The following is a 23,663-nucleotide window of genomic DNA, read 5'->3' as shown; positions in this document are numbered from 1 at the left end:
AAGAGTCCTGTTTCATAGAATAGCAGGGTATGATACTGTTGGAAGGCTGGCCCTGGTGAGTGGTCATTGCTGCTGATGAGGTTGGACTTTGAGCCCCAGTCTACCAGGAGGTCAGGTTTGCATGAGGTGTAGAGAGATAGTACGAGCAAGACACTGAAGAAGGAGGGTAGACTCTAGTGGAAGCTGACTGACAGCAGTACATGCTGCCTGGAGATGGAGGGTGTCGGCGAGCAGTTAACCACAGTGCCCTCTAATCCCAGAGGTCCTGCCTGTTAGGTTGTGACATTACATAGATGTGCCCTGACCCATCTCAAAAACTGGACATCAGTGGATTTAATTAAGATCAATTAGACATCCCTCCTTTGTTCAGACACAATGCCTTATTTGTTTGAGAAGAGGGAAGATCTATATGACCTGAAAGCTTCCTGCTTCATCTGCTCCTTTTCCTCATGAAGAATGAAATGCCATTTGGAATAATACAAAGAATACATAATCAGCGTGCAGGCAGGGCTCCATACTTTTACTGTGTGCATTTTCTCTAGAGATGTTTGACTCAACGGGGACCTACCATCTCAGTGATGCGACTCCTGAAATGCTCCTGCAGTCCAGCCTTAGGTGAGGCTTCGGCCCTGTCATCCCCAACCTGTACTAGAGGCATGAGATTACCCTTTCACCTATTTCCAGGATGACACAGAGGCGGTTGACTGGCTCTGGAGGAAATTCAGAAATGATTCTGGTGGGAGGTGGCTTCGGGCAATGGACACAAACCAAGCAAGGTGGTTAAGGGAGAGGGGGAAGGTTGCATGGTCAAAGAGCATAATTGTATTTGGAAATTATGGCATCTCATATCTGCATCTGAGATCTCATCTATGCAGGCTCAGCCGTGTCATGAAGCATGTGTGTGACTGTGACTTATTCCATGCAGCACAGCTGTTGGTATTTCAAGAGGTCCCTCCTTTGTGTCTGTCACCCTCTCACCCCTGCACCTTTCCTGGTTGTGTTTTGTTTGTCTTTGGGACCAGGGCTTATTGCATACCCAGGCCTGCCTTAAACTCACGCCCCACCTGCCTCAGCCTCCCTACTCATGGGATCGCTCCTGTGTACCACCACACCCAGACAACAGGGTTTGTTCTCTAGACCAGAATCCCAGTCAAGGCTGTGGACAGTTTCCAACCCGGTTCTTGTGGTTCTTTTTCTCTGCCTTACTGGTGACTTGCTTTGATGGTTAAAGTCTAAGAATCAAGCTACCTTAGCTGTTGTTGTTTGTTTTGTTTTAAAACAAGGTCCATACTGCCAGGCTAGCTTTAAATTCACTGTGTGTTAAGGATGGCCTTGAACTGCTTACTTTCTATCCCAGTGCTTGGATTACAGGTAATACGCCTAGGCCTAGCTTCTCTTTCTTCTTTAACAGGGTGTGTGTGTGTGTGTGTGTGTGTTTATATGTATGGTATTACGCCTAGCGTCTCTTCTTTAACAAGGGGTGTGTGTGTGTGTGTGTGTGTGTGTGCGCGCGTGTGTGTGTTTATATGTATGGTATTACGCCCCAGCGTCTCTTCTTTAACAAGGTGTGTGTGTGTGTGTGTTTATATGTATGGTATTACGCCCCAGCGTCTCTTCTTTAACAAGGTGTGTGTGTGTGTGTGTGTGTGTGTGTGTGTGTGTTTATATGTATGGTATTACGCCTAGCGTCTCTTTCTTCTTTAACAAGGGGTGTGTGTATGTGTGTGTTTGTGTGTGTTTATAGGTATGAATGTACACAATGTAGGTACCCAAGGAAGCCAGAAGAGGGCATCAGATCCCATGGAGCACATGATTTTGAGCAGTCACATAGGTGCCAGGAACCAAACCCAGGTTCTCTGTCTCTCTGCCAGAGCAGCAAGTACTCTTAGCCACTGAACCATCTTCCCACCTCTCTTTCTATCTTTAAATCATCTTCTGGTTGTTTGACATAGGACTGTAACTATAAGCAGACACTACCTATAGATTAAAGTCAGCTAGACCATGTTCTGCCCATCTTTCTCATTATCTCGGAGAACTATGTAGGCTAACTCCTAAGAATGGAGATGACGTGCCCAAAGCCACAATATTCACTCATGACTGTGTCAGGGATAGGATCCAGACTACCTGAGGCCACCTTGGATTATAACAGCTCTGCCTGCCTCTTCCATGCCTGTTGGATGTGGCCCACAGCATGTAGAACTGTCTAGAAACTTCATGAGTTTGAGGAGCCTGGGGTTGCCTTTGAGGATGTACCCTTAGATCCCCTTCCCATGGTTCTCTTTCTGCAGGAATCCTCTCTCTTCAGCCTCTGCTTCCTTCCCCCACTCCCAGAGCAGGCCTTCTAACTTTTCTCTCTAAAACTGGATGTAGTCTCGCATTTTGCTAGGCCACTCTTAAAGGTATGTTGTTAAGTGTCTGTGTGTGTGTGATCATTGACTATTAAAGAAAGAAAATCGAGCTGTCAGGAGCTTCTGGGCTGCATAAAATGCTTTCCATGTAGTGGTTTCTTTGCCACGCTGTGTGGAAGGCAATTATCTTTGGAGGGGATTCCGCAGCCCTGTGTGGGCTTCCCTGGGTAAGATTTATTGTTGGCCAGATTGGGTGTCCTTTCTAAGAGCGTTTCGTCGGCATCGCAAGCGCTGTCAGGAGTAGGGTGACTTCTGAATGCTTTTGAGGTTGCAGCTGCTAAGTAAGCTTCACCTCCCCATCCCCGAGATAGAGTTTTGAAATGCTGTGCAGGGATTTGTACAAGCCTCACGTGTCCCATGGACACTGACGGGGTTGCACTGTTAGACCTCAGCATACCACTGTGGAAACTTACCCCCCAAAAGCCAGAGCCCTCCTGCAGCCTCCAGGAGGGCCTGCAAGGGCTGGGTAGCTGATGGGGGGGGGGGGGAGCTGCTGGCATACAACAGCTTCCTTTTGTCTGGGGAGACGGCTCTGTAGCTACTGATACAAAAGTTAAGCTGTTGTTTTTCACTTATGGGCAGGCCGGGAGCGGGGCCTCGTCCTTTTGTGGATCTTCGGAATGCCAGCAGAAAACTTGAACTTGACTCAGCTAAATATACTAGATCATGAAACCTCAGGGACTATTGAAACGGGAACAGTGGCCCATTACCGCTAAGAAGGTGTTTTATTGAAAATGAGCTGACATATTCTCCCTGGAGAATAAGCAAGAAAAGGCAGGATGCCCAGCGGCCGTGCAGGTTGCTCTCCTAGGCAAGCGAAAATATAAAGTTTGCACTGCTAAGCCATGAGCCATGAGACAGCAGGCAGTAGAATAGACAGATGAAGGTCCACTCATTTAGAGAGCCACCCTTGGCTGTTGCTGCCCCTGCCCAGCCCCTCTACTTTGCTTCAGCCTCTTGCTCTATGTGTTTCAGTTAACAGATCCTTTACACATCTCTCTGCCAGGCTTTTAAAAGTTGTCTTCGAAATAAATTGAGATAGATGGAATTTCCTAATCCTGGCAGGCTTACCAGCAGAGGGCAGGCGTAAAGAAGGTTTTGACACAAGGGTGTGTCAACCCAGGGTCAGAGGAGGGTGGCGCGGCCTAGGAGGAGAATCTGTGATGGGAGCTTTGTTCCCAGGGCAAGATGGGACATGCCTCCCCTGCCTCTCACCCTGCCTGTCGCACACTCACTCCACGGACCTTCTGGAAAGCTGACTCCACGAAAGGTGGTCAGTGAATTCATCTGATACCAGCGAGTTTCTACATAATTAAACGTTGAAAAAAATTAAAAAAAGAATGTCATTTCCCCCAGGAGCCATCTTTTCATTTCTCTTCAGTGCCCTCTTCTTGTTGAGTTTCCTGCCCAGGGTTAACATGCTGTCACTCTGGCAAGGGGGCATGGTGATGTCACTTGGTGCTGATGGACCTGACTTTCCCCTTCTTGATGTGAAGGATAATACCCGTTGGGGGGGGGGCTATTTTCTTCTGCCCTAAAACATGTACGATTTTGAGAATTTTACACACATCCATGTAATCTGTTAGAACCCCTTGGCAGAAGCAACACACTAGTAAATTTCACACCATATTAACGCAAGGGATTATAGTTTTATCATGAACAGGAGAGGATAATTTCTATCAATGAGAAGCAGGGCTCGGATTTTTTGGGTGATTTTGTTTACCTCAGTGTTTGAGGAATGCCTTCACATTTATCATGAAGAGTGGGTTTTTTGTTTGTTTATCTTTTTGGGTTTTTTCCTCTTTTTCGTTTGAGACAGTGTCCCAGTGAAGAATCTTTAAACTTTTAAAATTTATTTTGGTAAATGTTTTCTGTAGCTCATGGACCCATTATAAGTTCCCTGAATGTTGACACAGCATGCTGTGTATGTATCTATAAATTATTCCATGATACTGGCATTATAAAGTGTTGCAATCAGGGAAGATATGAATGGTGATTTGGAGTCTGTCGTAAAGAGAAATTCAGCCTCCAGTGCAACGGAGACTTTTCCCTTGGCCAAACTAGCAGGCACAGATGAAAAACAACATAATTAGTTTCACTGTCAACGTAACAGCGACACAAACAGTATCGATAGGCAGCTAACTGCTCTGGCTCCCTGCAGATGGATGATGTATTAATTTATATTTTTAAGTAAAAGCAGTGCTTAAATCAAGACAGAAACGGGGTTCCTTAGAGACAGATGTCCAAATCTCAGGAAAGGGCCACGGCGGTTGCAATTTAGTAACTCTAATTGGTGGGCCCCACTGCTGGTCTTTGGAGGAATACTGTAGGGGAGTTCTTTCTGAAGAAGCAATCCATCAGATATGGGGCTGGGTAGAGAAGGACCTAAAATCTCCTAGGCTTCCGGAAAAGAATCACTTGGCTAGATTTTTTTTTTTTAAATTCTGTCATCGTATTCTGGCTACTCTACTAAATTAGTTGGAGAGGGTGGGGGTTGTTGATATAAGCATGTTTGGAAGAAGACCATGAACTTGCATTAGATTTTGGCCTCTCAGCCACAGTTCAGGTTTTGGCTCCATTGCGGTGTCCTTTTGCTAGCTGTATGCAAGCAGCTCTGGGCAAGCAGGTGCTGAGCTGCACGTGGGCCAGGGCCCTGTGACCTCATCTACCTCACTGCTGTGGCACCATTCACCAACGTGTCAAAGAATGTCAGGAGGGGGTGCTCCTGCTACCTCTTCCTCTGATGCTGCTTGTCTCCAGCCCTCGCTCCGAATAGACTGTAAAACCTTTCACTTTCTTCTGTGTTCAAGGCTGAGGCTCTACAAAACCAAACAGAATACCCAGCTCCAGTCCCAGGTGTATGATTTGGTGGTTAGAGTTTGGTATGGGATCATAGTAATCTGTTCTTAAGTGCACAGCCAGCTGCACAATGGACTCATTTAGCAACTGACAGGTTTCTTAATATGTGGTGTTTGAACAAGACTGTGTCTGTTGTGGGTGTTAGGATGTGGGCATCCCAAATATTTTTAAGTACAGTATTTATTGTTTCCTTCACTCTTCCTTAAACATGAGCCGCCCCCACCCCTACCTCAGGTATCCGGTTTGTGTAATCATCAACAACTCCTCCCCCTGCCCCCTCCCGTGGCCTCCCCCACTCCACCCTTTGCGATTATCCAGTGTCTGCTTTGCCTTGTAGAGCTGTGGCATGAGGCTTGCGGCTTGACTCATGGGGAAGCAAAACCACTCTGCCTTTCTGGGGTTTTGTTTATTTGTTTTTGTTTTTCTGTTTTGAGACAAATTGTCATGGAGCCCAGGCTGGTCTGGAACTTGTTATGTTGTTGAGAATAACTGTGAACTCTTGACTCTACCTCCCAAGTACTGGTATTACAGACATGTTGACCTCCAAGTCTGGTTCCCAGATTGCATTACTAAAACTCAGTTTCTTCCTCTGAAAAATGGGATGGCAATTTCCATTGAAGTTTCAAGTGCATCCGCCCCTGGGGCTGAGTAACTCAAGCTAACGCCCCCATAATAATCTTAATTATTTTTCATCCTCCTTTTTTTTTTTCTTTTTTGTCTTTGTCTCTTTGCCCCAGCTTTCCAAAACAACCTCATGTTGGAGGTAATTAAAAATGGCAGTAACTGTGACTTCTCTTGTTAGTGGAAGGTTTAAAATTTTTATATTTTCCTCAAGGCATAGAATGCAGCAACTCTCCCAGAATGCCAGTCTCGGGTCCAAAAACCTTATGAGGCCACCCTAGGATTCCCAAAATTAGACAAAATTGTCCCAGGTTCCTACAAAGAAAGGAACACAGGTTTCTCACTGGTGGTGTGATTCCTTCCCAGGTACTAACTAGCCTCTGAGTCACTGCGCCATCTATCTGTTCTGAGAGGGTGGACTGGGCTCCTGGTAGCCTCTGGGCTGTTTTTGCTAAACCATTTCCCTCTGTCTGGTCTAGTATCCTCTTATCCAAACCATCAGCCCTTTACACACGGCTTCCCTGAGGGGCCTTCCCAGCCCTCCCCATGCTCTGCAGTCCCATGGTGCTCCCAGCCACCACTGTGCAATTTAGCCTTGCGTTACCGTGAGCATTGCATCAGTCTTTAATTATTTTGTGTCAGGCCGGCCTCCACAGCTGGGCCCTGAGCGTCTGTAATGTTGTTGTTTGCCTGTTTGTTTACTGTTTGTTTTGAAGCTCCTGGAGACTATTAACTGATAAACACTGACCTTTGTGGAGGAAGCCCGACTTGTCAATGCATGCAAGAGTTTTATGGGGACCTCCTGAAGATCTCAGGCTGGAGGAAACACGTCTTTTATTTCCAGCTCACCTCAGCTTTGTTCACACGCATAAACTCTCAATTTAATTTTTTTTTTAAATCACTGTGTATTTCAAAATGGCTGTTTTTACTTTTTGAGGGGTGTTGGTTTGGGGAAAACTTCCTCTATTTTCATTTCCTATTTTGGGGCTTCTGCCTGCCCTTCTGGAAAGAAACACCCTGTTTCTTTAAAACTCAAGAGTTCTACTGATGGAGGGATTAGGGTGTTCTGGCAGATTCAAGGCCCTTCTAGAACCCCCATTCTCAAAGCCACCCTGGTTCTTTATTGAATATTCATGAAAGGGTGGGGTGACATTTACGTGACCCGGAAAAAACAAAGACCATTAATAAATTTGTTATCTGACACAAAACACTTCTGGGAGGAGAGTGGTGTGTGCTGAACCTATTTAACACCTGAATGGATGGGAAAGGCAAGGGTGCTCTTGCATTTTCCAGCCAGATTCCTGTGGGGGGGGGGGTGAGGTGGGGTGGGGAGGGGATGTTTATCTCTTGTTAACCTCATTGAAGTCCAGGCAATTTCTTAATTAGAAATATGTTAGTATGCTTTCTGGTTTGTAGCAACCTACATTTAATGCATCTCAAATTGAAAAGAACTTTCAAGTAAAAAGTCTTGGAATGTACTGGGTTATACTTTGTTGCTCTTTTTTTATGGTTCATATTGAGAATTGGATAATCATTTATTTCACTAGTCTGTTTCCTGGTTATTTTCAAGAAAATAATAAAACTTTGTGGGTTGGTTTTATTTTGTCTCGATCAATACACAAACCGGAAAGTTTTTCTCTAAGTTTGGAACTAGCAGAATTGAGAGGTGATTTCTGAAGCTGCCGATACCTTGTAGGCTAATCTGCCACTTAAATCCTGACACTTGAGCCAAACAAAGTTTAGCATTGTTGGTAACTTTAAAAGAAGAAGAAGAAGAAAAAAAACCTGCTCTTCGCTCTTGCTCTCAGCATCTAAGTAGTGAGTGTTTCCAACCGAGGTCATCTCAAAGTGCCTGTTGAGAGGCGCTTTTGTTGTGGCTGATGTTGCATAAATAAGAAAGGAATTTCAAGAATTATTTCTTAGCAAACGTGTGGCAGCTGTCGTTCTAGAGGGTTAGTAGCGAGGAGGCACGTTGCGTGGTGAATTATTTGGAGCCCCATGTGGGGTTTCTTCCCTGTGTGAACAGGCACACTCGGCGAGGTGGCCTCTGTATCTGCAAGGGTGGCAGGGAGATGAAGGCTGGGCCCCACCACCGACGTGAAGTGAAAGTTCTCCACTGAGGCCGGGTTTCGAGGAAAGGCACAGCCTGGCGCCCCGCAAGCCTGCCCTTGGGCCGGTTCAGTAGCTCAGAGCAGCTGGGGTTGTAGGCTTGCTTGGCGGAGGGTGCATGGGGGGGCCCTCCTGTTCCGCGTCCTGGAAGGTTAGCACAACTCTTTGTCAGTTTCGAAGAGGAAACAAACAAGCCCTTTCCCCAAAGCCGGCTGGGCAGCGGGGGGCCCAGGACGCAGAGAGAGAAGGGGGTTGGGGGAGAGGAGATGCGCGCCCGGCGCGGTGCCCGGCTCCGGTCCAGACGTCAGCCCTAGAGGGGTCACCGGGTTAACAGCAATTAAAGAGGAGTTGCTGGGGAGACAAAAGGCGGGCGGCGGGGCCGAGCGTCGGTTTCACCTGCCGCGCGCGGAGGGGGCCGGGGCGCGGGGCGCGGGCGGAGCCCATTGTGTGGGGCGCAGCGGCGGCGCGGGGTGTTTAGAGGCGGGTTGTGATTGGTGGAGCAAGGCGGGGCGGGTGGGCGCGGCGCGGCGCGGCAGCCCGCGAGCCCGAGCGCCCCTTGCGCGTGCAGTCCGCCTGCACCGAGGCCGCCGGACCCAGCCCGGCCCCGCGCGGGCGCCCCGAGCCGGCTGCGCGCGCCTGGCGGCTACATGGAGAGTGTCAGGTTGGTCCCGGTCCTCCTCGTCTTTGCCCGCTTCGCTTCCTCGTCTTCGTCCTCCTCCTCTTCCCCCTCTCCCCCCAACCCATCCCATCACCCCGGGCTGTGCACTTCCAGCTTCCCGGGATTCCGGGTACCTCCGCAGGGAAGACTGGGGCTCCCCGCAGCCTTCAACTTGACTCTCAGGCTCGGCAGTACCAGCCCGGGCGCTGTTGATCAACTTGGAGTGGAGTTGCGCTCTGGAAGTAGAAGCGGAGCTGAGCAGGAGGGTGGGAAGCAGGCCTGTGGCTCCTAGACACAGATCTCCCTCGCTCTCTGTTGCGCTCTCTTGTCTCTTTTTAAAAACTGTTTCTGGGTGAAGTGGAGTTGGGAGTTGGAGGAAGTCCTGCGTGTATTTCTCTTTTCCTCTGCATCTTTCCCCGATGTTGGTGTTTCATTTTCCGCTGGTGTGGCCTTCACGCAGCCACTTTGGTAAAGCCCTTTTGGCTGTTCCTCGGTGCCAACCATCCACACCATTGCTGTGTGTGTGTGTGTGTGTGTGTGTGTGTGTGTGTGTGTGTGTGTTGGAGGGCATCTATCTGGGGTATGTGATTCATGTCACTCCTAGAGCGTGTGAAATAGAAAAGAAGCCTTCAGTCTCAGTGGAACCTGTGTGGCGGTTTCTTTTGCTTCTGGTAGTTTGTTTCTTGTCTGTCCTGGGGCCTTTGCAGCTTAGCTGTTGATATTCAAGGAGTTCATACCCAGGGTAAGGAGGAAGTAAGGGAGAGAGCCCAGCACTTCTGCAGGCAGGCAGCAGGCAGACAGGCTGTGCCACGCACTCCGGCAGGTTGGAGATCTGCATCTACTGTGGCATTACTTGGCCACGTTCATAAAGTAGTGAGCAAGGTTTGGGGTTTGAAAGGGCAGGAGCCTGAAGGCTTGTCACCGCGAATTCCCATCTGAACCGGCCCTAAGTAATAGCCAACTCAACTATCAGAACCGAGATGGTCAGTGTAGACGGGACTTTTTTTCCCCTTTCAAGAGTGGGCCGGGAAGCCGAGAACCTTTGGGAAGAGGATGATAGTTGGCTGGCGAGCACAGCACATGTAGTGTCTTCCTCCCTGGGATTAACTCCTTCAAGGCCTTCCGGTTACAACCAAAATGTCTGATAATTGTTTTATGCTCGTCCACACAGACCAAATGTTCTAATCAAGCCCATTTAAAAATGCAAATCACCTCATTTCCATAGATTCCAACATTCTGAAAGTGACACATTTGGGGGAAAAATAAGGCTGATAACAGGAAACGTGAATCATACTATCAGTGACTAATCTGCCTAAGGGGGGGGGGAGCTTACATGTGTTTTATCATTAGGAAGTTAGGGTAAAAAGACTTCCATTTTTATTTTCCAGTTAAAGATGCAAGTGACTTCTTTATTTCTGAGGTGGTCCCTTTTGCCTTGTTTGTTTGTTTGTGAGATACTTTTCATAAAGATCTATATGTGCAGTCAGAGGAGATGCATGTGGTAGAGTGTTATAAAGTTGCCTGTTAGTATCAGAGTCCACGAACATAATGAGCTTGTGATTCCACTTCAGGCTCTGGTGTGTTCCTGTTAGACTAGCAGGATATCTTGGATATTTCAGATTCATCAATCAGTAAAGCAGATCTGACTGGGGGGTGGGGTGGGGGAGAGGAAAGCCTCTATTTTATGTGGTTCTTTGTAGCTGCCTGACACATTTAAGTCAAAAGTGTGTAAAAATGAAACCGAAATACAGACTGCCTGCCCAGACACTGGCTGCCAGTATCGCTGGGATGTGATAGAACTCTGTGGGCTGACACTTGATAATCAAAGTTGATTTATTGTTCATTAGTACTGCATTAGCCCTTTCAGGCAAGACAGTTATTTGTGTAGTAGCCGTCAAGAGTGAAACTGCAAGCACCTGTCATTTTGAAGGCATGACATAAGCAACCAAATATCAAAATGATGCAAATTCAAATGCATTTGTCTAGGTTAAAACACCACTCAGCCACCTCCCCCCACCTTCTTTAAGATAAATTAGCACAGGTCAATTCTAGTGTAGGAGAAATAAAAATGTATCAGAGACACTTGTTTTCCAACCTTTAGGACTCCTTATAGAATGCTAGGAGTGGACTTTATTTGCCAATTCGCCTGAACAACTACCTTTCCTCCCCAAATCTGCCTGCAGCCTGTCAAACAGAAAGTTGACCGTTTACAGGAATAGGGAACATGGCCTGTCAGTGATTTAATCCAAATAATGGAAAGAAGGTAGGCTTTGTGTTGTGCTTTTTAATAGACATATTTCATCAGATGAAACTTTTGAGTTTGTGTTGCTTATATTAAAATTGATGACATCATAGCTGAGCTATGATAATGTCGGATAATAATGTCAACGGCGTTTTCTGTAGCATGTCTCACTCAGGTTTTTTTTTTTTTTTTTTTTCTGTTCCCCCCCCCCCCCCCTTCCCTTCTTGGAAGGGAATGATCTTATGACAAACAATAGAAAACAACCCAAGTGTCAAAAGAAAATAAAATTAGTGAACTTTTTGTCTGCAGCCATAGAAACGTGGATTAACTCATATTTTTTTCAGGGATGGAATGGCAACGTTGTACATGAAGCTATGTAGAGTATTGTCTTCACTGAATTTTCATTTGACAGGGATTTTAGAGGCTGTGATCTTAATTAAATCTCCACCAGCTAAAGCAGTGCATGTAAAGGCATGCAGTGTTGCATAACGTTGCTCAGTTGGTAAACTAAATCGTCAGAAAGCTTAAATAGGAATAGTTGATTTGGGGGAAAAAATTTTTTTTGTTTGCAGTTAAACGTACCTTAAAAACAAACCCTGTCCATCCCAGCCTTAGGTTTGCACATTGTCAGGACCTGTCACTTGAAAGATAAACTCCTTTATGACACTGACCAGTTCTGCAACTTTTCAGCCAGCCTCCACACAATGGCAAGAGACAGGGAAATTAAAATCCAGATGAATTAAAAGCAATCAAAGTCCAGCTTTGCCGCGGCTAACGTGGCAGGGGTGGCGTTTGAATTACTGTGTCTCTGTGACGATCAGGAGGGAATGTGGTGGCCAGATTCTCAGCTCATACTAAAAATTTGAGTACAGTTTGTATTGGCAGAAAAAAGGAAGCTTAGAGAGATCCATTTTATTATGTGGTTTCGCTGTGGACGAACATCACTAAGGGGAACTTTTCAAACGACACTCTAAGTAACCGGGGAAACAGCGATCAGTGAGAAGCCCCTTGAGGTAGTTCCTCGTGATTTACAGTCAAGGAAAAACCGTAGCAACAGTTGACCAGAAAAGGTTAGAGTGACTAAAGGCGTACATTGTGTCTCTCTGTGTTGCACGTTGAGTTCTGCAGTCAGTAACAAGGAGTTCCATCATCAAATAGCCTTATTACTATCTTGGTCTTTAGAATATCTAGTGCTTGCAAACACTGCCTTATTTACCTTTATGTCTCTAAACAGATGTTTTTATCTGCTTGCATCTTTTTGTTTCAATGTATGCCTTGGTAGAAGCTGCTTTCATAGAGAAATCATGCTGCATGGGTCCCTGTCATAAGATTTCATAGAAGGCTTGTATTTGTGTTGCTGTTGAGATGTCCAGCTGTACTTTAAGGTTAGAATTGGGGTAAGAAGTCTATGACTTGATGCTCACCTGCAATGGTATATTTGTGGAAAGTCTTGACCCTGTAAGCTAAAACTGTTGTTTGGTGTGAGTTTTGTCTTCTTTTTGGTGGGGACAACATGGTATTCCTTGAAAACTGTTTTGAGTCATTTCAGAGTGCCTGTCTTCTACATTCAGTGCCCCCCCCCCCCTCCAATGTAACACTGAAAACTCAGGTCCTCCATTGCAGACCATCCGCCTGTGCGTCATGGGGCCTTGGGGTGCTGGGTAGAGCTAACCTGGGCCTCGCCTTTTAGGTGATAAGAAGGGATACCCTTTTCCGAGTCCTTCCTCCAACCTGGCAGGTGTTTGAGGAGAAAATTAATTTAAAGTGAAAAAAAGAATTACTGAGCCCGTGCATTAGGCCTCATGTTCTCCTTGGGTTAAAGCAACCAATCAATGAAAGTGTGGGCTGAATGTGCCGGTGAGCTTCTTACAGCTGTTTAGAGTACCTCGGTATCATGTTTTAATTCTTAAGCTTTATCTTGCCCTCAAATCTGAAACATCATTGTTCAAATAACCGAGAACAAGGTAAATCAACAACATCAAAAAGGTCAGCCTCTCTGATTTCTCAGGGGCTTGTTATTTTGTACTTCCCAATTCTATTTGATGTCTTGACAAAACAAGATGACACAGGGGAGAATACATTAAAATTTGATTTTTTTTTTCATCTAACCTGTTACAGTTGTGGCAGCTTAATTTCTTTTACTTTTTTCTTTCTTTCTTCTTTTTTTTTTTCCTTTTTGTCCCTGAAGATAGCTTTTTGCTCAGTTGTTCTTAACTGTCACACCACTCCATGAGGCAGGTCTTCACGGTCCCTGATTTGAGCTGATTTTATTTTACAAGGCTTTTTTTTTTTTTTTTAATTATATTTTGACCCTTCACATGTAGGGAGCTTTTGGTTGGGTTTTTGTCTTTATTAGGAATAAATCAATGAATTGAGAAATTGTCAAAGAAGCAACTGATGTTTTTCCTCATTAGAATCTCATTTACACACACACCCTTGCCTTAACTGTGATCTATCAGGTGAAGGTGTTGGAGTTATGCGTGAGTAACTGCATAAGTAATTCTTGAAAAGGTAGAAGGAAAATGGGAGTGCCTTGATAAATCTATATTCAACTTTGGAGTAATACCTTTTGGGCCTGCCTGTCTGCTTGCTTGCATGCTTGCTTATTTATTTATTTATTTATTTATTTATTTATTCATTCATTCATTCATTCATTCATTCATTTATATTTGTACTTAATCTCTCTCACATTTTTTGGGCTAGTATCCTTGAAGTAAGGAGAATAATCAATTTAATTGTTAGTTTTGAAAAAAGTCTTTTTTAGGGGGAAGGTAAACATTTAATTCTTCCCCATGTAACAGTAATCCTTTTTTTTGTTTTTTAAACTATCCAGATTTTTCTTGCTTGCTCTAATGGTGTGCATTTCTCAACAGGATTGATGTGGTTGCTATCACTTTCATTATTTGTAATAATGTTTTAATTTAAGAGAACTTACTTAGCTAAAGTCTCTTCCCCGTCCCTTCAAGAGTTAAAAGATTTGTAGGCCAAATCTTTTCTAAGGAACTTTCTGGACTAGTGACCCCCATCTCCCGTTCTCAGCACTTAAAAATGATTTTGTTGTTTTTGTTAATATGAAATGTTAGCATTATTTATTCACTCTAAATAGTTTTCCAGCCCACCTACAGGAAAAGGAGATTGTGAAAGGAAAGGGATAGCATTTTTCTCTATTTAAGTAATAATAATAGTAATAATAATAACAATAACAATAACAATAACAATAAATAATAGTAGTGGTTTGAGGTTGAAGAGATTAATTCTTAAGTGATGATTTCCATGGGCAGCTCTCATTGTCTCCTGCCTGTGTTTAACAATTGCTAATGGGAGAAGCAATTTAATTTATGTAAACTTTACATTTTTATGCAAATGAAGCTGATATTTATTAGAGCTTAAACAATTAGGCTGGCACTTGGTGGCACAACCTTGCCTGCCTGGGAAACCTGGGCAGAGAAGCACAGGGCAGCCTCCAGCCACTCCTTGCTGTTGTAGACAAATATGAATTTTACCATTTGTTTTTAATGTAAAGACAAGGAGAGCCCAGTTCTGCAAGGCATGGCTTCTTTGGGCTGCTAACCTGAAGTGACTCCTGACTGGCAGGCGAGCATTAGCCCTAACAATTCTTTTCGAAAGGAAGATAGCCTCTCTTTGATAGAATGTAATAAACAAAATGATAAAAAATGAAATGCTAATTGCATTTTAAAGAGGCCTCTTTTTTTTTTCTAAAATTTTAATAGGTGGTTGTATTGTTGCTGAGAGAACAGTTAGGCTGATGAGTGAGTACTTAGATGATTTTGCATTAATATAATAACCATTACCTGCATTAATGCTTTGTACAGTATTATGATAAAATAGCTAAGTCTAAAAGAGTTATACAAAGAGCAGCATTCCACAATGAAAGAGAATTATACTTTCCACATGAATACCATGTCTTTTTTCTTTTTTTTTTTTAGACAGAAATATTATGTCAGAAATACATTTTTCCCCCATTTTGTGATACAGACCTTGCATGGTACTTGATCTGAGTTCAGGGGTTTTTTGTTTGTTTGTTTTTGTTTGTTTTTTTGTTGTTTTTTTTTGTTTCTGTTTTTTTAGTGACACAGAGACATTGGTGTCTGCCGATTGATTGTATCTATTAGCTATTAATTCTGAAAACTGGCCTATATTTTCCCAGGTGGTCACTGGTACACATACAAGCTAGCTTCCCTGTGATCCTAGAAAATTGGGCATAATTCCTCCACTTTTTCTTAAAATAGAGCCATTTTCTTTGTTTGCTTTTGTTTTGACATTCTAGAGCCTTCTCATTTAATTTATTTTGCTCTCGTTATGTGGCTGACTGGGTGACATTGCCTAACCGCGTCGGTTGCCACCCAAACACTGATCGACGTATGGAAAGCAAGTGATTTTCTGGGGCCATCCATGTGGCTCACAATCAGAGGCTGGAAAACAGTTCCCCAAATAATTCTTTGAAAATAATTTAATGGAATTACTGTGGTAGACAGTTAATGAAAACAGTGTTTCATTTTCCCCATCTCTGTTATCTGATTTGTACACACAGTAATTAGGAGAGGCTGTGAATGTACAAAGTCTGTGTGTGTTTATGCTGGGCAGTGTTTACTTGGAGTTAACTTCAGTGTAAAGGAAAGGGAGAGAAAGAAATGATAACATGTTATTTTCAGTATTTATATTGTGTCATCTCGCCTCCCACCCAATTCCTTCAATTGTCTCCTAGATTAGAACCAAGTATTGTTTCTGAGGTGGTTTTTTTTTTTTTATTGTTTGTTTGTTTGCTTTTGAAATTTCAACACCCCTCTTCGCCATCGCCCACCTTCCCCCACTTGTAAGTAGAAGAAAACAGAAAGCAGGGGGCATTGTTTGAGAGTCTGCCAGCGTTCCAGCGATGGAGAGTCCTTCTGGAGGTGGAGGAGATCAGTGCCGGCAGAGCTTGAGCCTTTACCAGTGACTGGTGCTCAAGATGCTTCCCTAGTTGCTGGTATTAAGTAGCAGCAGCAGGCCATACTAGCCGAGTTCAGATGGCCGAGCACAGCTGTATTTCTGCCACTCAGGCGGGTTTGTGTGCACCTGGGATGGGCCACACCCCATTGCTATCAGTCAGCATTATATCCTGCACTGCTTTTACTTTTCTTTTTTTTTTCTTCTTTAATTCATGCTATCCCCTGGAAGCTCAAATAGTGTTAACTGTGGCTGCACATGTGTATTTTAAGTTCAGTTTCCCAGTGCTTTAAATGTCCACCAGAAATTTTATTCGAATTTCTGATTCCTGAAGGCAGCTAGGCAGAATCATGCTAGGTCCCATAAACTGCGTCCTGTGATTGATTGATTGTGCCTTCAGACAGCCCCACGCTGCAGACTCGTTTCTGCACTCTTAAACGGTTAACGCGGTATAGGCATCAGGTTTTTCTTCTTTGCCTTGTATTTAAATTGTCTTCTGAGGTAAAATCAAGTATTAGCTTCAACTCCCAGAAAAGGCACAAGCCCTGGTAGCTACATGAAGCATCAGAAATGACTGTTAACTCCAGGAGGGTAAGGTGGGTGTCAGGGAGTGGGAGGGTGGGGGCAAAGTTTAGTTTTGGTGGAACACTTTCAATGAAGGCCCTATAAATATCAGACAGCTGTAGTTAAAACCTCACATGACTGTTTTAAATACTATTGATTTAAACCACTGGCTAGATTTTATGAATCAAAGTGTAATTTCTAAGCTTTGGCCGTATTTCTCAATGCTAAACCACTCTCTCTCGTGTGCCTTTAGCCACTTTCCAGACATTCAACACAGGATTAAATGATAGCAGTTACAGTGATCAATAGGTGAGGGCTTCGACAATCACTCTTGCCGTTAATGACCTCAGTAGTAATGGGTAATAAAGTGTGGGCTGTAATGGCCCCTCGCTGGTACTGCATGCCCTTTGATTCCTAGTATGAGTAGGTACTGGGTACCTGAGAGAGCTGGACACTGGGAAATAGGGAGGGTATATATAGGCCATAATTCTCCAGTAGTTAAAACCTTAAACTGTGCTCCATTTTTTTTTCCCTCTTGTTTCTGTTCCATTCGGATACTTTTCTGGAACCTTGCTACAGCCTCTTGTCATAATATATGTTGGAGTGGAAACTTGAAGGGGGTGGGGAAGCAGGGGGAGGGCAACCAAAATCTGCTCTTCTGCATTTGCAAAGGAAGCTCCCTTGCCCACTTTGGTGGCTTGGGACCTAACTGGTGTGAAACTGTGGTTTTAGATGGTAAAAGCCAAGTTCAGGCCATCAGGATATAATGGCCCACTTCTGACCACTCAGAAGGCGCTCCACTCCGAGGAAGGGTTACTCAGGCTTCTCGGGCCTGCCCCTCACTGGGCTGCGCCTGCTGCTTGAAGCGCTTTATTACTCATCAGACCCTCCATCAGAGTGTCCACAGGGAACAAGCAGGGAGAGTCAAGTTCATTCTACTGTTCTGCAGCTCGACTGCCAACAATGAAGAAGTAACTGTGGGAAAAGGAGCTGGAAACCATTGGCTCTCTGAGAGGATTTAAAAATTACCCACACCTGTCAGCCTTTTCCTGGTCACCCTTTTTTATTGACAGTCAAGGGGCCGTGGCGTTTCTCATTTACTTACTATAAAGGCTTACTATTTTTACCATGCTTCAAAATAAAAAGCTTTTCAAATAATATGATAAAAAAAAATCCAGTCAAAAGAAGACATTAAACTACAATAGTTTAAATCACCTTTATTAAAGGGTAAGGTATATCCTGTAGAATAAATACACTCTTTATCTAGTTGGAGGAGATTTGATATCCGTGCATCTATGTAGCCCCTGTAGTGTGTGCATCAACCCCCTTCCCCAACTTACCTGTGCCACTTTCTAACACAGGGGTTTCAGAAAATGATGAGGTGACTGTTTCTGTGCTCTCTCTCTCTGCCACGGTTCTGTTAGGTTTGTGTTGAGCACCGGTTCGGGTTTTACACCGCCCTGTTCCTGTCTGTTTTCCTGTCCATTACTATTAGCCACTTGGCTCGCTGGTATTTGTGTTGTAAGTCATCCAAGAAAGGCAGAGAGAAAAAGAAATCCTAAACATGGCTCCTTTGTTTGCTTCAGCGAGCCTCCTGAATGGCTATGAGACTCTCAAGGAACAGTAAACTTCTATTGTGATATGTTGGCTTCAGGAGCTCCAAAGATAGCAGTTGGCACCCAGTGCACAGTTAAAAATTCTGAAAGTTTCTTCTGGATGAAGACAAAGTCGACTAATTGGAATTAATGCGTAGATGGTTAGATATTTTCATAATGTCTTCTTGGCGTTTGCCCTAGACTGTAGGCAAGTTCAGTGTTCCAATCATTGGTGATATTTCATGCTGCGAATTATCTTTTTAAAAGGATAATTTATCCATTCATATACATCTGTCCCTTTTTGCATATAAAAATATTCAGACATGCCCATCTGTTTTAAATTACAGTGTAACTACATCTACACTTAAAAGACCACTGCAATAGGAAGAATTCACGGATGACCTCCTCGAGTTGGGTTAATGACATTTTCGGAGTGTTCTAGCTCGTGCTTTCTAAACATGTGAAACTTGCACAGGAGCCTCCCTCAGATTGCCCGCATCACACAACACACCACCACAACAGGGGAAAGGGCTCACTGTATGTGAGTCTGACCTTCAGGAACCATTTCTAGTTCATCAAAATTAGTGATGCTGAGAAATCGGGACATCAGTGCATAATGAGTGTGAAATTAGGAATGAGAGCTCGCTATGCAAATGACAGGGCAAGTCATGTGAAAAAGTCAAGATAAACTGCATATTAAGACATTATGTTACATAAAATTAACACTCCGTTTCTCTTTTGCTTACTGTTCCCCCAAAAGATTTTTTTTTTAAATCTTTTATCTTTTGATCAGCTATTGTCTGCAGGATTTAAAAAAAAAATGGCGCACAGGCAAAGTACAAAACATGTTATTACCTTTTATTGTAATACATTCGACGACAGCAGACCCTTTATAACAACGTATATCCTTTACAGTTTCTGGCTTCTTGCTGGGATATTTGCTTAAAAACCAAAGAAAAGTAAGAAGCCTAAATATTACTCTTAGACACTAGACTCTTGTCTTCCTTTTATTGTATGTGATTTTCTTTCTTTTTTTTTTTTTTCTCTTCTTATCTTTTTAAGGGGGGGATGATTTTTTTTTCCTGAAGTATCTTTTGGAGTACAGGGACTGACAAAATGGTTCTCATGTAGTCTGAAAATTAAACACAAGCGCGGTGATTATTTTGAATAGCTAAATTACATTCTAGGAAGCTTGCAGAATCCGTAGCGTTGTCATTAGGTATCCGCTTGAATACAATTTGTGTAACCTTGGCCAAGACAGCCTGTCATTTTAATGTCAGAGTTTTATCTGAACAAGACATCATCCTTTCAGATACAGTGTGCAGGTTCCTTGCAACGATGCCCGTGCAGAAACGTGTTAACAGTTGCAAATACGAAATGCTATCAAGTTCATCACTGTAGCTGTTTGTCACTGAAATGTCATGGAAAGCGGCTTTTACTGGTATCACATGTAATAGGAAAGAATTGAGACATCTGTATGCTCGGTGAATAAGGAAGGGTAAGAGGCATCCCAGGAAGGATCCATGGTTTAAGCTCAGAAGGTGTGTCCAGGGTTCCACCAGCAAAGCTAAGCCTCCTGGATGGTCCTGAAGATCACTGTCCACGGTGAAGTGGGTCATGCTAGCTGTGATTACAGAGCTGCTCGTTCCTCCTTAATTTCTTCCCTAGAACAAAAAAATGAAGCGTGGGTTAACTTTTTTTAAATTTTTTATTTTTTGTTTTTTTGAGACATGGTTTCTCTGTATAGCCCTAGCTGTCCTGGAACTCTGTAGACCAGGCTGGCCTCGAACTAGAAATCCATCCGCCTCTGTCTCCCAAGTGCTGGGATTAAAGACAAGCGCCACCACTGCCTGGCCGAAGGTTGACTTCCTAACAGCTCCATTTTGACTAGAGATCTGATGTTAATGAGAACAAGGATGGACCTGTCCCTTATCCTGGTGACATTTGTTAAGGTGTGCTTTCTGCTCTGCTCATAAGGTTGGCCAGAACCTATCCTGGCTGCTAGGTTTTTCCTTGACATTTCTTGACTTGCCCAGCATCTATGATGCCCTCTCTGAGTTGGATACCTGGCAACACCATCACTCTAAAATTGATACTGATAATTGCATGAGAGTTTGCATAGGATCTGTGCTTGTGTCTCTTTGCCATCCATATATGGGAAGTTAGTCCTTGAAGAGGGCTGAACCTGTGAGGCTGTGGGTATTTGGCTTCTTTGCTTCCCACTGACACTTCATTAACGTTCTAGGTTCCCGTGTCAGTGGCTATGATGACACCTCAGGTTATCACTCCTCAACAAATGCAGCAGATCCTCCAGCAGCAAGTGCTGAGCCCCCAGCAGCTCCAGGTTCTCCTCCAGCAGCAGCAGACCCTCATGCTTCAACAGGTAATGGTCCCCCTCCTGCCCACCCAGACCCCCACAGCTCACTTCCCAGTTCCTCTCCACCCAACCAATTGCTTTCCCCGTTGAAGAATGAACAGGGCAGACCAAGTGGGACAAGAATCCCACCTGGTTCCTGGGTGATAAGCATGGCCTCCTCGCCCCGGAAGCACTAGAATGATGCCACATGCCCGGGGCTCCCGTCTGGAGACTGCCCCATGCATGGTCTGAGATTAGGGCTGTAATAGGACATAGTGGGAAAAAGATCCTTCAGGCTCAGAGGGCTTTCAGTCTTTTATTTAGTAAGCCAAGGGGCTTCTAAATGGCATGGACCAGAGAGCAGCATGAGGTGCACATTGGAAGCCAAGCTTATGTAGATAGCTCTTGAAGTCCCTAGTTCAACCCCGAAGCCTTACCTTTAAAGATTTCCCGCCCCCCCCCCCCCTTAGGCACAGAAAGAAGCATTTCGGGATTCATTCATTTCAAGGCAGAGTTTGCTTTCTCCACACAGTGCTGGCGCTCACACTTGTGGCTGTCCATGTATCTCAGGGACATAAGACTCAGACTGAAGAAGTAACCTAAACCCAACAGATAGATGCTACAGGGGAAGAAGTTACTACCTTGTAACGATGAGGCCAGGACTTGGAGGATGTTCCCAATGCTGCTGAAGCATCCAAGGGCGGGACCCTCCCCTTCCCTGCCCTACCTCCCATATTTCAGAGAGCCTGAGCTAGAGACTGACCAGACCCTGCAAGGGCATCTCGGCTTTGTTGTACAATCAAAGGTCATCCCTTGCTTTATTTTAATTAATTTGGGTAGAAAATGGTATGTTTTTCATCAGTTCATTTTTGAGATTACTTCTCAGACCTTAATGCCAAGAATAGTCAGTGCGCGCGGAATTTATTGTCAGGTTTCAAAGTAAAAGGTCAGGCCATTCCAGATAAAAGGATGCTATTTTTCATATCACAGTTTGTGCGTAGCACGGAGAGGGACAACGGGTCGCGGTCTTCCGTTACTTACCGTCCCCTCCTCTCTCTCTTGTAGCAGCAGCTTCAAGAATTTTATAAAAAACAACAGGAACAGTTGCAGCTTCAACTTCTCCAACAGCAACATGCTGGAAAACAGCCGAAAGAGGTACGGGTGATGCATATTTTACTTTCAAACCGCAGATCTCGGGGGACTATCTAGTGGCTATTAAACTGTCATTCATCTTTTAAATAATTGCCCAACTCAGCTGACTCTATCGGTTCTCGGCTTTCAGACTGAGAGTTATTGTCCTGTTGGTGCTAAGATTTCTCAGTCAGTGTACCTCTGCTGCAGTAGGGACAGCACCCTGAGCAGTGTGCTGGGCCCCTTTGATATAGCTGAGGACCAGTGTACAGCTGGGCTGGGGAGGGGCAAGATGGGAAAAGGATACACCCTTCATGTTTTTCATCATTTAATTATTGGTTTGTTTGTTTGCTTGCTTACCTTATGAACCCAAGCATTTGGGAAGGTGGCAATGGCCTTCTCCATTGGCCAGCAACCTTCCTATGAGGTTAGACAAGCAAATAAGGCATTTAAAACACAACTAAACACCTATATCTTCATTTAACCTCTTGCATGTTGAGCACATTAATGCATGTGCATTAAAGTTAGGGGACTCCTCTGTACTTAGCAAACCAAAACTAAACAACAGCAGCAAACCCCACTCCTCCAACCCCCTCCCTCCACATTGTATTTACTTCTATGTTCTAGTTCTTTGTAGTGTTTATAATTTATTGCATTTGGCTGCTCTGCCCATGCAGGTGACCCTTGCAGACCCATACCCCATGGGACCTTCCCAGGGGTTCCCACCTCACCTTCTCTATGTGGCCATGAGTCTGAGGGTGCGGTCACTCCCGAGAGCCCTTGAGAGCCACTGTGTCGGTACTAGGATATTCTCCCAGCCCTCCACGTTTACACAGTGGTCCAAAGCTGTGGTTTAAGTATCCCTCCTTTGCAACAACAAAATATGCAATTCCGTGGATATCATCCTGTCCTCTTTCTCGGCTGCTCTGGCAACCCTGCACAGCCACTTTTGCTCTGTGGAGGGAGTCTTGCCAGGTGACTGCCTCCACTTCCCCGTCCCTCACAGGAAGATGGATGCTGGCTTTACACGTGGGAATCACCCAGGTTTCTCTTCCCCCATGCCTGCTCCTCCCTTTACATGCTTTCTACACGCTGCCAAGTTTCCCCACCCGGGAGTCCTGTTTAGCAGGCTGCTTGTAAACCCCTGGCGGAGCAGGGGCAGTTTTGGGGTAAAGGGGAGGAGGCATATTAATGAAAATGCTGACACAACCTTAAGGACGGTGGCTCGCCACCGGGCGCTGCTCTAATAAAAAAGGGAGCAGATTAAAAAGTGTCTAAAATGTAAATCTAAAGGACTAACAGTAATTAAAATGGAAATGGCACGGGGAGGGAAGGCATGTAATTGTGAGATATCACCCCGCAGAAGGCTCTCAGCTTTGTTTTCCTGGCTGTTTTTCTAATTCAGCTGGGCTTACTCATCAGTGGCAGTTCAATGCGCCTTAATGACTCTGGGATTGCAGGCATCACTCTGCACAAAGAAATGATTATTGTGCGGTCAAAAGAAGTTCAAAGACAAGGAGGGAATTTCAGTTTTTTCCCTTAGAGATCCACATTCAAGAGCATATAAATTAAGCCAAATGTTAAAAACCACAGTCTGAAAGCTGACTTCAAAGTCACAACTCTCTAATTAATGAACTGCGAGCTTCAGTTTGGACAAGTTGGGGTTTGATGCGCCCATAAATCAACATGACAGGCCTGTTTCACAGTCTCAGACAGTGCTTGTCACTGAGTCACATCAGATGTAAACACAGCAGAAAAAGAAGGGCTAGGAAGGAGGCGCAATTGATCAACAGAATTGGTAAAAACCCACTTTTGAAGCACATTATGCATGATCACAGGAAATGGTTACAGCCTCAAGAGGTTTCCCCGTCTGCTGTTGCTTTTTTGAATCAGATTTCTTACAGCCTTCAAAAGGGAGAAGAAGAATTACGGAGTTTCTCCCCCGTGGCTTGCAGGCAATAACCCCCTGTTGTTATTTTGTGCTTCTTTCTTTTCAAAGGCATCAAAATTTAGTTTTTTAAAGATCTTTAACTCTCCATTTGAAGACACACTAAAAAGGGCTGCCACGGCCACTCTTATCAGTTACCAGGGGCTGCGTTCTTCCTTCCCATCGCCACTGATGATTAACCTCTTATTTGGTCTTGTAGACAGAGTTTGGAAAGCACATCTGCGT

At 44.4% G+C, this 23,663-nt stretch overlaps 1 protein-coding gene across 11 annotated transcripts in view; it reads left to right on the top strand.

Moving 5' to 3' along the window:
* The window catches only part of Foxp1 (forkhead box P1), a 448,446-nt gene that overhangs the window by 338,015 nt on the left and 86,768 nt on the right, over nucleotides 1–23,663 (top strand). For 7 of the 11 annotated variants that reach the window (XM_052174415.1, XM_052174416.1, XM_052174424.1 and 4 more), the window contains 2 exons: nucleotides 20,249–20,386; nucleotides 21,425–21,514. In XM_052174415.1, the coding sequence (XP_052030375.1) occupies nucleotides 20,249–20,386; nucleotides 21,425–21,514 (228 nt within the window). Of the gene's footprint in view, nucleotides 1–8,100; nucleotides 8,149–8,542; nucleotides 8,659–20,248; nucleotides 20,387–21,424; nucleotides 21,515–23,663 lie in introns of those variants that run through there. The other 4 variants (XM_052174419.1, XM_052174417.1, XM_052174421.1 and 1 more) reach the window with 3 other exon arrangements.

The sequence above is a fragment of the Apodemus sylvaticus genome, chromosome 2 (genome assembly GCF_947179515.1).
Source record: "Apodemus sylvaticus chromosome 2, mApoSyl1.1, whole genome shotgun sequence".
In the NCBI taxonomy this organism is placed as follows: Eukaryota; Metazoa; Chordata; class Mammalia; order Rodentia; family Muridae; genus Apodemus; species Apodemus sylvaticus.
The sequence above is the reverse complement of the archived record's forward strand: the minus strand, read 5'-3'. Positions and strand labels throughout refer to the sequence as shown.